The following is a 14,223-nucleotide window of genomic DNA, read 5'->3' as shown; positions in this document are numbered from 1 at the left end:
AGAGTGTCCAGCGATACCCTGCAGGCCCATCCGCCATCAATTGTTTGACCCTACATGTGCGGTGAATTGCCCGATGCAGTGATTGCGCGGCCCTTGAAGTCGACGAGTTCCATCTTCACAGGAAAGAACAGAGCAGACGGAAACGCCCACTTGCAGAGATGGTGGTTTACGAAACGCAACAAGAATCTCGGCCGAGGCCATAGGTAATCTGTATACCACCGTATACTGCCTCGCATAAGGTAATAAATAATGTGACAACGTGATGGGATATCTTAACTGTGGCCTCCGCTTATGTTACTAGGCCCATTCTGTATCGGCCCAAGTCTCGCACGATATTTAGTGTATCTTTACGCATGTGCGTGCCAGGAAGAAAAGACGCGCGTTTTCAGGCAAAAAAAATAACTCGAGGTAGCAGCCACCTTTGCGGCAAGTATGGACTTCCTACGTAAGGTACGTAAAGTAGATTCGGTGGGACTGCATACCTGCGAGCAGCTACGAGGGTGACGAAGCCTGGGGGCCGGCTCGAGCTTGGCTCTGTCCGATTCGCTGAGGCGCCCGCACCCCACAGAGACCGACTTGCCTTTCTAGGATTTGCCCCACTATTTCCCAGCCCGCTCGCCAACTTGGATGACGCGGGGCGGATCAACCTTGGAGAGGCAGCGCCGTGCTGCAGCAGCTACGCTAGCAGGACCGCCCATTACCAACCGCCTCGAATAAACAGTGTAAGCTCACAGTGGTCAGCTCAATTTCCTCAAGACCCGAAATACGGAGGTTTCTTGCTTTCTCAAGTGCTTAAGAGAGATTTGCGGCAGAGTCGGCAGTGCGTTGCACCGTCCTTTTTGGAGCTTCAATCTTCCAATTGCCCGTGCCATTACTTAGCACTCACTATCCAACACCCAGTTCGACCAACCCCAACACGACAACAAGCTCTAGCTTTCACAGATGATGCGACCCTGTACAACAGCTCGCTTGCACACATGATAGCGACTTTGATTTTATCATCCTGGAAACCCTCCAATTCTTTCCTCCCCTTTCCGCGTTCTCCATAGAGAGCGCCGAACCAGTTCCACGCCACCGTCCCCGAGCTTGGTGCAACGAGTATCGCAGCCCCACTCCAGGCTGCCTCCGGCCAAACCTTCGTTCGGCAACATCTTTTCACCAGACATCTTCCTTTCCCTGTTTGGACGCTGGATTTAGACGGCAATTCGCGCTGCAATATGGTGACTCGAAAACCGCTTCCTCAGTCCGCTGCGCTTCATCCGACTGTCCCGCAGCAGGCGCGGGATGCATCGGCCCCGAACAGTACCGAGAAGGATGCGATATGGGGAAACGAAGACGAGCAATACCAAGGGCAACAAAGCACTACAAAACCAGAAGCCGCCATACCGGGCTCTTCGAAACACGGCGCCACCGTGGCCTCTTCCGACCTCGGGAATGAGGGCACCATCTGGGCTGAGGGAGCGTCTACACTCAATACGGTAGATGTGAGCCAAGTACCAGCGGTGCTGCGACCGGGCGATAGCCATGCTGTTCAGGCAAGCACGGCCCAGGGGACGTCGGAAACCAATCAGGACACGCGGCCGGGACCAGCAGTCCTGTTGCCGGGCGGAGGCTCCAGACCCGAGACGAATCCCTTCAAGAGAAAGATGTCGCTGAGCGCGTCTGGAACTAGCCAGGGCCAGGCGGCAACGTCGTCAAGCATCCCACCCGTGCCATCCGTTCCAGTGGCAGACTTCTCGCAGCTGAGCATCGACGACTCGAGTACCAGTCCTTGGCAACCGGCCTTGGATGGGGGCAAAGTAACCGGGCCGGTCCCGAGAATGGAGGAGCAAGATTCCATTGCAGGAAACGTTTGGGACTCGGCTGTGCCATCGAGTCAGCCAACCCCGAGACTGGGGTCCAACTCGCTCGCCTTTACGTCTGCGCCATCAGAAGACGCTTCTGCTGAGTGGAGTGAGGAGGCTAAGGGGCAACCCCCTCCGAGGCCGCTTATCACCACGGCCGACGACGGGGTTCTCGATGATACCAACGTCTGGGATGATCTCAAGCCTTCCGACAAAGGACAGGACGTCTCTCAGCCGCCGGCAATACCAAGCAACGGCCCTGCGGGAACGGACGATTGGAACCTCATTGATATGGAACCAGAACTGGAGCCCCTATCGAGACAGAGCACGTGGGAGAACTTCAAAGATGAAGATACCGCAGTTAAAGAGGCTCCTGCAATGGAAGCGCGCTCAGAGGAGGCCCCGAAACTGCCACCAAGGAATACTGCAGAGCGGCCGCCGGCCCCGCCCCCTCGGCCTGTTGATAAGTCAGAAACGTATCAGATCAAGAACATCAACTGGCACGACGAATCGGCTGCCAAGAACCCTCGGACATCGCCAATTCTCGTTCAGAACGCCAACGGACCCTGTCCCCTGGTCGCGCTTGTCAACGCGCTCGTTCTGACCACCCCGGCGGACAAGACCAACACGGCACTTGTTGAGACGCTTAAGTCGCGTGAGCAAGTGAGCCTTGGATTGCTGCTGGATGCCGTGTTCGACGAGCTCATGTCCGAGAGACGAGCGCAGCCCGATGTGCCTCTACCGGATGTCACCGAGCTGTACGAGTTCCTCAAGGGGTTGCATACGGGAATGAACGTCAACCCGCGGTTTATTCCAACCCAGGAAGTCGTCTCGGCGTTCAAACGGACGTCGCTCACATACCTCCATTCTACCGAGCGCACCGACATGATCCCTGGCACCTTTGAACATACGAGGGAGATGGCTCTTTATTCGACTTTTTCCATCCCGCTCATCCACGGGTGGCTACCCTCCAAGGACGATGCGGCGTATGATGCATTCTCGCGACAGGCGGGTTCCTATGAGGATGCACAGAATCTGTTGTTCAGGGAAGAGGAGCTGGAAGAGAAGTTGTGTAACTCCGAACAGGGTCTCACACCGGAGGAGCAGCAGATATACCAGGATATCTTGAGCATCAAGTCGTTTCTGAGCATCTCAGCGACGCAGCTGACAAAGTTTGGATTGGAAGTCATCAAACAGGCCATGAAGCCCGGTTCGGTCGCGATCCTCTTTCGCAACGACCACTTCTCGACTCTGTATCGACACCCGCAGACGCTGGAGCTGCTCACGCTCGTGACAGATGCCGGGTATGCCGGACACGCTGAGGTGGTATGGGAGTCTCTGGTCGACGTCAACGGCGAACGCACCGAGTTCTTCTCTGGCGACTTCCGCCCTGTCGGTGGTGCGCCGCAAGGCCAGCCAGGGCCGTCCCGGGACGCTGTAGCTGACGACCACTGGGCGGACGCGGCGGATACTGACAACGATGGTTGGGATACGGTGCAAACGCGTCGCGGTCCTACGGTGCGACCCGGCGCCTCCACCGAGGGGCCCCTCTCCGCGAAGCATGAACAGGAAGACCGGGATCTCGCGCTCGCATTGCAACTCCAAGAAGAAGAAGACGAGCGCGCGCGCGCTGAGCGCCGCAGGCGCGAGAGTCTCCTCTCAGAGCAATACATTGAGCAGCAAGGCGGCGGCGGCGGCGTTGGGCAACGAGGCGGTGCTAGCCGAGGTAGTGCTGGTCGTGGCGGTGTTGGCGGCGGGCGACATGCCTCTTATTCCAGCCCCTCCCTCTCGTCACCAGCCAACGCTCCGCTCGCTGGCGGAGGCCGGCCGACGCCCGCTCAGCCCCGTCTCGCGTCCGCGTCGACCACCACCCACTCGGTGAGCGGAAACATCAGCGGCACGGGTAGCTCCAACCGGCCACGCCCGACAACCCAGACCGTCCGCTCCCTCCTCCCGCCCCGCAGCTCCTCTACCGCCGCCACCAGTACGACGACGGTGCCGCAAACGACACGAATGACGCACCGGCCCGCCGATCAAGAGCTCGAGGAAGCCCCTCCGAGCTACGAACAAGCCGCGAGGCAACAGCCGTACATCCCGCCGGCAGGCCACCCCGCCCATCCGGGCAGCACCAATGCAGGCGCCGGCAGCAATGTCACGGCTGCAGGTGGGCGGCCACAGCCGCAGCAGGAAGGGATAGGGCCGGGCGGTCGGAGCGGCCCGGGTAGGTATCAATACCCCGGCGCTGACGGACGCGGTGGGTCGCAGCCGCCAGGGGGGTTCCGGAGAGGGGCACCACCACCTGCGGGCTCGCCGATGCCCGTTTCTGGAGGCAGCGGGAGGGACAGGGACTGTGTGGTCATGTGAGGTCGAGACTGGGGCGGAATAGAACAGATAAGATAGAGCAGAGAGCAGAGCCGTGCCGAGAGTAAAGAAGGTAGATCGTTATGATATCACGAGATCTGGCTCTACTTTTTTTCTTTTCTTTTCTTTTTTATTCGATGGCTATGGTTATGTTATGCACAGCAGGCTTTGATGGTTCTGGAAAGGGTCTCGTGATGTCAGGGGTTGTTGTCTAGCAAAGGACTTTGGGGTCTTGTATGGTGTATGTAGGCTAGGGTTTAGAGAGTCCTGGCACCACTTCGCCAGCAGCGTCTAGGGGGGAATTCGGTACGGCCGAGAAAGAGACTCCCAGTTGATAAATGGTTCTTCTCATAATAGAGAGCCATGGAATATAGACAGGCCTTGATTGTGTAATCTGTCCTCGCAGGTGATTTTTGATAGCAAGGGCGAGTGCAGGATTGGGGTCTGTAAGCATCGAGTTGGCGGTGGGTAAGCACGGATACTGGCACCCGGAGTACGTCCGTACTGCTGCAGCGCAAGGGCTCTGTAGGTTATGTAGGTTATAGTTAGTGGGGCATCACACCGATACATCCCTACTACTCCGTACGCACGGCCACCGGTCTGGGCCAGCGACTCCCCGACATCATTTCCTGGTCCTTTGCATGGCCGGGTACCTACAATACCACTCTACGCGTGCGAATGGTGATGGGTCAGGGTACGGCCTATTTAATATATGGAAAGGACTCGACGGTGCTCAATCCTTCCGTGCCTTCAAACAGGAATTCGATTCTGTTTGTTTTTTTACATCCCTAACAAGAGCCCAATACCTTTTGTCTCAACATTCTCCCCCCACTCACGCAAACACACTCGGTCATTCTCACGCACGCGCGCACACACACACACACACACACACACACACACACACACACACGAGCACGCGTTCACACCATAACCGCGACAATGGCCACCTCGACCACAGGACTCATTCCCAATTGGTTCCCACCGAACCGTGAGAACTACGACTTCATCCTCTCCATTTGGAAATGGATGCCTGTGGTAAGCAAGCAAGCACAAGCAAGCAATCAATCAATCAACCAACCAACCAACCAACCAACCAACTCGAGCACCTTCCCATCCTTTTCTCACACCACTTCGCCTTGTTATTCTTAAACACCCCGTCCCCCGGCCCCCCCCCCCTTTTTTTTCCCTTTTATTTTTTTCACCCTCAAGGGCATCATCACTAATTCAAAACCCACCTCTTTGCCCTCGGGCGCGGGAGAGAGAGAGAGAGCAGGTCGCTTCGCTGCAATGGGTGATACCGTGGTACGGGATGGGCAAGACGTCGGTGGACTCGCGGCTCAACCTGCCGGGGCGGGTCGGGTGGCTGACGATGGAGGCGCCCGGGTTCCTGACGCTGCTGTACACGATGCGCACGCTGTCGGCGCAGGTCGGGGGGGCGGCGCTCCCGTACGAGAACAGGGTGCTGGCGTTCCTCTTCGTGCTGCACTACGCGTACCGGGCGCTGCTGTTCCCCTTCCTGCAGCCGTCCATGTCGCCGATCCACGCGGCCGTCTGGCTGTCCGCCGTCGCCTTCCAGCTGACCAACGGGCTGGCCATCGGCGCGTGGCTGGGCGGGTACGGCCCGACGACGCGCGCCGCCTGGGCCGCCCAGCTCGGCACGCCGCAGTTCGCCGCCGGCCTGGCCGTCTTCTACCTCGGCCTCGCCGCCAACTACTACCACGACGACGAGCTGCGCGAGATCCGGCGCCGCGCCGCGCGGAGGGCGCGCGAGGCCGCCCGTAAGGACCGTCCTCCCCGCGGGAAGGAGGAGGAGAAAAAGGAGGAGGAGGAGGAGGAGGAGAGAGGGAAGAAGAACAGAAAGGCCGGGACGGTGGTCGACAAGCACTACGAGATCCCGCAGGCCGGCCTGTTCAAGGTGATGCTGTACCCGCACTACTTTTGCGAGTGGGTCGAGTGGTTCGGCTTCTGGATGGCGGCCGGCTGGGGATGCTTGCCCGCGAGGTGCTTCCTGTTTAACGAGATCGCGGCCATGCTGCCCCGGGCGGTCAGGGGCCGCAAGTGGTATGCCGAAAAGTTTGGCCAAGACAAGGTCCGGGGGCGCTGGGCCGTCATCCCCGGGGTTTGGTAGAGGGCCGAGGGATTGGGTTGGCGTTGGGGGAGCTAGAGGGAGAAAGTTGGAAGGCGGACTCAGGCTAGTAGGGGCCAAACTGTTGCTTGCTTGCCGCCGGTCTCGTTGCTTGAACGACTTGTTCCGAGATTATCCGCCACGCCTGGGTTCCTCTTGTTCTTGAGAGCTTTCCATATTCACGACATCATCATCAATCACTGCATATTAAGCCAGCTTCGAACATAGTAGGAGAGATGCCGTACTTGCTAACCGTTATAACGTAGAACAAGACGAATGGAAGAAAACAGACATAGAAAGATTTACACCGCTGCGGAGGTATACACTCCCGACGTGATGATTAGCCACAAAACGCCGCCCATGCCATCCGACCGGTCCCTATCGTCTCAATCTCTCAATCTTGGTGGGTACTCGTGAATCCGCTCGGTATCAATTTCCCCTACCACTTTCACCAACCCCCACAACCCCCCTTCTCCGTTTCAAACCTCATTCATCCCTTTCCCCATTTCCTACCTCACCGGTGCCCAGGACTGTTATTTGTCTCGCAGGTGCTGGTGGTGGGGCGGGCGGCGGTGGACTCCCGGGCCCGGCACCCTCACCATCACCACCGCCGGACAATGGCGGCATCGGCAAGCCGGGCTCTATCGAGTTCTGGGGCTTTGGCACGGCCATGGGCCCGGGCGGCACCGAGATTCGGCCCTCAAGCTTCTCGCCGCGCAGCACCTTCTCAACCTCGGCGCGGTCCAGCGTCTCGTACTCGACGAGGGCCTTGGCGAGCAGGTCAAGCTCGGCGCGCTTGGAGACGAGCAGGGCGCGGGCGCGGGCGTACGACTCGTCGAGCACCTTCTTGACCTCGGCCTCGACCATGGCGCGCGTCTCCGAGCTCAAGCGCTCGTAATCGCGCAGATACTCGACGGGGCCCAAGCGCTCCGACATGCCGAGCTGAGCCACCATCTGCCACGCCGTGCGGGTGGCAGAGTCAAGATCCTGGACTCGGGAGTTAGCGCACATTCCAATGCTGCACAAGAGGATCGATAGGGATATATGCAAAGGCACATACCTGGCTGACACCGCTAGTCACAAACTCGTTTCCGTAGACAATCTCCTCGGCGACTTTGCCGCCCATGGCGCGGTCGATGAGGCCCAGGTAGTCACGGACCGAATACGAATACTTGTCCATTGTCGGGAGGAATGCGGTATGGCCGAGGCTCTGGCCGCGCGGAAGGACCGTGACCTTGTAGAGCTCGCCCGCCGTGTCCTTGGAGTAGTAAGCGACCAGGGCGTGGCCGGCCTCGTGGTAAGCCGTCATCTCCTTCTCCTTGGGCGTGATGACCATGCTGCGCTTCTCGGCGCCCATGATAACCTTGTCCTTGGCCCACTCAAAGTGGGCTTGCATGACCGCCTTGGCCTTCTCCTTGCTGGCATGGACGGCGGCCTGGTTGACAATGTTCTCGAGCTCGGCACCAGACAGGCCCGAGGTGCGGGCGGCGATGGCCGCGATGTTGACGTCGGAGCCCATCTTGATCTTCTTGGCGTGGTGCTTCAGGATGGCGATACGACCACGGACGTCGGGCAGAGACACGTGGACGTGGCGGTCAAAACGGCCGGGGCGGGTGAGCGCCTTGTCGAGAGACTCGGGGAAGTTGGTGGCGCCCAGGATGATGACACCGCTATTCTGGGCGAAACCGTCCATCTCGGTGAGGAGCTGGTTCAGGGTCTGGCGAACATAGGTCGCGTCGCGCGAGTTGCGTCTGCCGCCGATGGCGTCCAGCTCGTCGATGAAGACGATGGAAGGAGCCTTGGCCTTTGCGGCATTGAAGAGCTCTCGGACGCGCTTGGCGCCGACGCCAACGTAGATCTCGTCGAACTCGCTGCCAGACATGTAGAAGAAGGGAACGCCAGCCTCTCCGGCGACGGCGCGAGCCAACAGAGTCTTGCCCGTGCCCGGGGGGCCAACGAGGAGCACGCCCTTGGGCAGCTTGCCGCCGAGGTTGCTGAACTTTTCGGGGTTCCGCAAGAATTCGACCAGTTCCTGGAGCTCCTCCTTGGCCTCGTCGCAGCCGTGGACGTCGGAAAAGCGAGCCTTTTGGTTCTCGGCCTTGGGATCGATACCGTCAACCTTGCTCGGCCGCTTGAGGCTGGTCATACCCTCGACAACCATAGTGACCAGGACGAGACTCAGATAAGCGCACAGACCAAACCACAGGAGAAACTTGATCCATCTCAGAGCAGCGGTGCCAAACGTTTCGTCCACGATGACGTGCAGAGGACCGTTCTTGCTACCGTTGGAACCCGTCGAGAATGCCATGTTGCTACCGGAGCGGTGGGCGGCCACAGCCTGGCCGACCGCCTGAAGCTTGCTCGAACTGAGACCGGAGGAGGCATTGGCAGCCGCATCGCCGCTGGCAGCCGGGCCGGCCGTACCGTTGATCATGGCCAGCGCTCTCTGGTAGGCTTCGTCGGCCGCTTCGTTGGTCGCAAACCGTCCTGAATCACACGTTAGCATCCGGCACTTGGCAATCGAGTAACGCAGCAGCCACTGTCTGGCCTACCGGACTGATAGCGTTCAACAACAATGGCGGGCATGTTGGCCTTGAGAAGAAGCTGGTAGAACGAGTTTTGAGCGGTGGCGCTGTGGGGATTCCGGTTGGCGGCAGCCTCGCGATTGGCAAGGAGATCGCGAGGAATCCCGCCAGTGCCGAAGCTTCGCGACTGGAAGCCACGAGAGGGTTGCTGAAACTTGATCCGAGAGAGCTGCTGCATGCGGCTGGGCTGGTAGGTGCTCATCGAACGGAGGCCGGGAAAGGGTGCCAGGGGGCGGGCCATCAGAGCCGCGTAGGAGCGGCGCATGAGAGGGTTCGCCATGGCGAGCGAGCGAGAAGACGTGTTCGCTATTTCCGAGAAGATGTTGGTAGGGGATGCATCGGCGAAGCGACGGTCGAGGAAGCGTGGGGTTGGCACCACGTCCCGGAGGAAGTCGGGGAGCTCAGTCCTGGTCCTTGCTATCGGGTCGGCCTGCGCACGCAGCGAAGAGTCCTCTCGGGCCTTCGCGAGAGTTGCCGACGATGAAGGCCGATGGGCAACGGAAGTACGGGACGGTCGGTGGCGGTTCGGAGCTGGGGGGTTGTAGGTAGCGCCTTTCCAGGGGATTAGTAGCGTGTTGGCAAGTGACGGCCACAGATCCGAGGCCGCCGCTGCGATACTCTGCCACGAAAAAAAAAGTCAATACCGAGTCGCATCAAGATGGAGCGGTCGAGTGCGGAAAACGTACCGGCAGCCCACTTGCGTGGAAGGCCATGGTGTGGTGCCGCTCTTGCCCGCAAAGTCGGTCGGATGCGGGATGCAAGATGCAAAAAGGCAGATGATGCAAGGCCCATCTGCCTCTGCTGATGTTGGGGAGAGAAGCGGACTGGCGGCAACTTCCAGTCTTGGCAGAATGGCCACTCCGGGTCGGGGTCCGATGCACGTGATCAGGCGTTGGGCCCGGCACGCCACGGCCCCCTCAAGTCGCGCCTGGGCTCATCGCAGGCACTGTACGAAGTACGGAATTACTCCGTAGTTAGTTACTTTTTTTTGTATTACTCGGTACCTCTGAGGCGCGAGACTCTTAAACTGACGAGCAACGAATGAGATACAAACGAGCTGAAGGGACGTAACTATCATATCGCGGCAACAAAAGTTAAGAGTATTGGATTCTTCTTTGAAAAATCGAGTTTTTTTTTTTTTTTTTGGTTTTTTTTCCTTCTTCTTTTCTTCTTTTCCCCGCGTTGCTGTTGCGATCATTCAGCGATAATAAGTCGCGATGAACCGGTCAATTGAGCAGACGCTGCTCTCTCTGCTCCCCACCCACAACTCGGCCCTCCCACAACCGCTCACAGACCTGGCCTCCTCCCTCCTCGCCCAGTCACGGAACCGGGCGAGCACGCTCAAGGCGGAGGAAGAAGTCGCCCGGCTCTATGCCTGCGCGCACCTGGCATGCGACAGGCTCAAGGTCGCCCTCGACCTCCCCCCAATCGAGCCGCGGCCGCCCATTCCTCCGCGCATCTACAAGCGCCTCTACAACCACCTCGACAAGATCCTTCCCGCCTCTGCCTCCAACCCGGGCCGCCACACCCCAAGCGGCACCCCCCTCGGCAGCGGTCGCATCCGAACGCCTAGCGCCAAGGTCCGCGAACAGCAGCAGCAACAACAACAACTCCTCAACGGCTCCCCCCTAGCCAGCAAGTCGCGGACGACGACCCCCAGCAAGGAGCGATCCCTCTCCGACCTCCGCGCCCGGGCCGCCGCCGCCGCCGCCGCCGCCACCCCTTCCAAGGACCGCACCCTCTCGTCCGCCGGCGGCGGGGGCCGGGGGGGCGGGGGGTCTTCAAAACAACGCCGGGACGACGCCCTCCCGCCGTGGATCCGCCCCGCCCTCCGGTACCTCCTGACGAAGCTCGGACCGGCCCACATCGGCCCCGTCGTCGCGTCCGGGCTGGAGTCGGTCGTCGCGCCGCACGGCCGGCTCACCGACGACGCCTGGGTCCGCGCCCACCTGGTGGCCGTCCTCGGCGCCCTCTACCTCTTCGTCTGGCGCGGCGTGGTCTGGCCGGCCGGGCGGGAGGTCGACCGGGAGCGGTACGTGAGGATGCGCAAGGAGGTCGCGTACTGGCTCGGCAGGGCCAGGGAGGAGGTGGTCGTGGCCGTGGCCGTCGTCCCCTCTTCCGGCGATGATGCGGACGACGACGACGCCGGGGCTTGGGAAGGGTGGGAAGAACCCTCGGTGAGGGAGTTCGATGCTGCGGCCGTGAGGGGCGCGAGGCACGGGTGGTTCGATATGGACTGGGTCGACGGGGTGAGAGACCTGGCGGACAGGGAGGAGGAAGATAAGAGGCGGAGGGCGGAAGGAGGCGACGATGGCGGGGAGGGAGGAGAGGTGGTGGTGGTGACGACGCAGATCCGGAGGCCGGATACCATGTTTCAAGAGCGCTACGACTATCTCTCGGAGAGGAAGAGGAAGGCGTATGCCGAATGGAAAGAGGGGTTGTTGAAAAGGATCAAGGAGTTGGAGGCGCGGTAGTGGCGAAGGTGGGGAAGAAGGAGGAAAAAAAGAGGGACAAGACAAAAAAAAAAGATCTAATGCTTTCCGGTCTCTTATCTCTCACATTCTATTCACCCCTACTGGACACACACGGCTCCCACCCGGACCTCCTCCTTTACGCGCCATATTTCTTCAGGCTCTTGATCGTATCCACCACGGACTCCTCCAACGAGCGATACTTGATGCCCAACAACTTGTTCGTCTCGGAGTTGTCGAACCGGAACCTCTCGTTCTCGGCCGGCAGCTCCCCGCCCTTGGTCTGCTCGGTCGGCAACCGGTCGGCGTCCTCGGGGAAGTTCTTCCTGGCGATCCGCGCCAGCTCGGCGTTGCTGAACAGCCCGGCGGTCACGAACAGCCTCCTGCCCCCGGCCTCGGGGATCTCCAGGCCGGCCTTGACGTGCGCCTCGGCCACGTCCCGCACGTCGACCCAGATGACCACCGGCCCGGCGCTCGGCACCTCCTCCCTCCACTTGCCCCGCAGGCAGTCCACCATCCGCTCGTTGCTCGTGTTGATGGCGTCCAGGCTGGCCAGGTAGTGCGCCACGGGGCCGAACACCATGGGCGGGTTGACGGTGACCAGGTCGAACCGGGCCCCGCTGGCCGGGTCCTTGACAAAGTCCCAGGCGGCGCGCTCGGCGAACGTCTTGCTGGCCCGGTACGCCGTCGACGGGTGCTTGTGCACCTCGTCCGGCGTGACGGGGTTCCAGCTGCGCTCGGTGAAGGTGTGCGACGGGTCCCGGACGCGCGCCTCGTCGACGATGGCGGCGAAGGACGACGTCACGACGACGCGCCGCACCGTCGGGGCCGAGGCGGCCACGGCGCGCAGGATCGACGTTGTGCCGATCACGGCCGGGTCCAGGAGCTCCTTGGGATCGCCTAATTGGGGAGTTTAGTTAGCGCGCGCCCCGTGTGTGTGTGTGTGTGTGTGTGTGTGTGTGGGGTTGACCAACTGATCTTGAAATGGAAAGGGGAAGCCGTGTGCAAGACGACCTCGAGGCCCGGGGTCTTGACCACCTCGTCGAAGGCATTTGGCTGGGCGATGTCTGGGACGATGGCCGTGACCAAATCGCCCGAGGCAACTTTCTCGGGGTAGGCTTCACGAATCCTGGCGGCCTTCTCCTCCGAGCGGACGGTCGTCACGACGCTGTGGCCTTTGGCGAGCAGCTGCTCCAGGATGTGGGCTTGTGGGTTGGGTTGTCAAGTCAGTCGAGAACTGGACGTGGTTGCTTTGGCAGGGTTATCTGGCCGCGCGGGTTTTGGGACGAACCCCCATGGTCCGTATCAGGAGGGCCTTTAAGTGGCAGCACCCCGCAGCACACAACTGGACGGGTAGGCTGCACCAAGGCCGGTCTCGTGATGCTTCGGGGTATAGAATTATTCTCACTTACCGGCAATGAAGCCGGAGCCACCTATGAGACGACAAAGTCAGTGACGGAGCTCCAAATCTTCGCCCCCTGGAGTGCCCCGCTCACCTGTCAAGAGAACCTTGGTCATATTCGTAGTCTTATCTCCGAAGTTCGATATGAAAACAACGCCTTACAGGTCCGATTCCGGGAGCAAATATACCGAACCAAGCGTTGACCAGGCTCCCGTTTATATACCCCGATCACCATCTCGAAGCCCCGCTTCTCTGCCCCTCTTGGTGGTGGGGTTTCCGCAACATGATTCCCGGATTCGCAATCTCCGTCGATTTGACGCCACTTAACGCCGGGTTGCCCTACTTCACACCGTCCGTCCCGAGTCCCGGCCCGTCAGGGTACCCGGCTGACTTGCTCGAGTTCTCAGTCCGACATAACGTTAAACTCCGGGAGCAACAGGTTAACTCCGAAATGCTTGGCTAGCTGACTGTGTTGATTCTCCATTGGGGCGAATAGAGCGGAAGGCGCGGGCCATTTCTTTTAGTGTCCATCTACGTCCGTATATGTGTTTTCTTTTTCTTTCTTTTTCTTTTTTTTTTTTTTTTTTTTTTTTTTTTTTTTTTTTTTTTTTTTTTTGTTTGTTTTCGTCAAATGTCCGAGTCACCGACATGCCAATCCTCCGCCACAGCGCACCATCTTCAATCCCGAACAAGAGCGTTTTGAAGCTCCCCTGGAATTAAGCCCCAATGCCCGGAGGTGTCACACTGGTCCTTCTCATCTCAGATCGGACCTCTCCCCCGTCGAGAGCCCTCTCCCTCCTCCTCCTTCTTCCGTTCAGCTGATCCTCCAAGCAAGGCGTTCTACAGCAGCAGCCAAGGGAGGGAGGAGGGTGGCGCAGGAGGGTGAGTTGCTGAGGACATATGTATGTATGTACTGTACATACATAGCAGGAGGCGCTGCGTATGTGTGGGCGTTGTTTCCGACCCAGATTCTGCGTAGGGCATGTGGCGCCGCTGACCGAGTTGTGCGTGCACGTCGCCGCGACTTGTCCTCCGCCGGGAGGTGAGGGCGGGGCCCGAAAGAGAGCGGTGGGGATCATCAGCTTGTGGAAGGGAGTTCATGACGGGCCCGGGAAGGTCACAGACGACGAGAGTCGACATCCTAAGAGCGTGTGCGAAAACTTGGTGGACGGGCCGGCGTCATCACCTCGGAGTTCGACTCCTGAATGGTTCTGATGCAATGTGTAACGGCTGCATTAAGGTGTGGTGGCAGAAGTTACCAGCCGGTCGCGATGAGAGTACATCGAGGAGGAAGTCCTGATTCCTACAGAGGTCAGGGCATATGACGAGCCTCTTCTCCGTCTGAATGTCACACCTAGCAGTAACATCACACTACTCTGACGATCGAGTTCAGCGGAACAGGGCCAAACGTGTTTGACTCGAGTGGCTCCGTACA

The 14,223-nt window shown here is 59.8% G+C and overlaps 5 protein-coding genes across 5 annotated transcripts; 3 read left to right on the top strand and 2 right to left on the bottom strand.

The window, feature by feature from the left end:
• Positions 1 to 1,217: 1,217 nt before the first annotated feature.
• Positions 1,218 to 4,208, top strand: P884DRAFT_206682 (uncharacterized protein; the record flags this gene model as incomplete). The annotated part of the gene is made up of 1 exon (XM_069438737.1): positions 1,218 to 4,208. The coding sequence occupies one exon, from the start codon at positions 1,218 to 1,220 to the stop codon at positions 4,206 to 4,208; it is 2,991 nt and encodes a 996-aa protein (XP_069295554.1).
• Positions 4,209 to 5,144: 936 nt separating this feature from the next.
• Positions 5,145 to 6,333, top strand: P884DRAFT_279465 (uncharacterized protein; the record flags this gene model as incomplete). The annotated part of the gene is made up of 2 exons (XM_069443312.1): positions 5,145 to 5,240; positions 5,479 to 6,333. 2 exons carry the CDS (start codon positions 5,145 to 5,147, stop codon positions 6,331 to 6,333), a joined length of 951 nt encoding a protein of 316 aa, XP_069295553.1.
• Positions 6,334 to 6,816: 483 nt separating this feature from the next.
• P884DRAFT_279464 (P-loop containing nucleoside triphosphate hydrolase protein) lies at positions 6,817 to 9,195 on the bottom strand (the record flags this gene model as incomplete). The annotated part of the gene is made up of 3 exons (XM_069443311.1): positions 6,817 to 7,317; positions 7,391 to 8,817; positions 8,883 to 9,195. 3 exons carry the CDS (start codon positions 9,193 to 9,195, stop codon positions 6,817 to 6,819), a joined length of 2,241 nt encoding a protein of 746 aa, XP_069295552.1.
• A 571-nt stretch (positions 9,196 to 9,766) lies between these two features.
• On the top strand, positions 9,767 to 11,402 carry P884DRAFT_331415 (origin recognition complex, subunit 6; the record flags this gene model as incomplete). Its single annotated transcript, XM_069445727.1, has 2 exons — positions 9,767 to 9,779; positions 10,209 to 11,402. 2 exons carry the CDS (start codon positions 9,767 to 9,769, stop codon positions 11,387 to 11,389), a joined length of 1,194 nt encoding a protein of 397 aa, XP_069295551.1. The 3' UTR covers positions 11,390 to 11,402.
• Positions 11,403 to 12,904, bottom strand: P884DRAFT_286692 (uncharacterized protein; the record flags this gene model as incomplete). Its single annotated transcript, XM_069443847.1, has 4 exons — positions 11,403 to 12,286; positions 12,361 to 12,591; positions 12,799 to 12,819; positions 12,883 to 12,904. The coding sequence occupies 4 exons, from the start codon at positions 12,902 to 12,904 to the stop codon at positions 11,526 to 11,528; spliced, it is 1,035 nt and encodes a 344-aa protein (XP_069295550.1). The 3' UTR covers positions 11,403 to 11,525.
• Between the last annotated feature and the right edge of the window lie 1,319 nt (positions 12,905 to 14,223).

This window comes from Thermothelomyces heterothallicus (genome assembly GCF_042370625.1).
Source record: "Thermothelomyces heterothallicus CBS 202.75 unplaced genomic scaffold P884_scaffold_21, whole genome shotgun sequence".
Lineage (NCBI taxonomy): Eukaryota > Fungi > Ascomycota > Sordariomycetes > Sordariales > Chaetomiaceae > Thermothelomyces > Thermothelomyces heterothallicus.
Note: the sequence above shows the minus strand (reverse complement) of the source record. Positions and strands in the feature narration are given on the sequence as shown.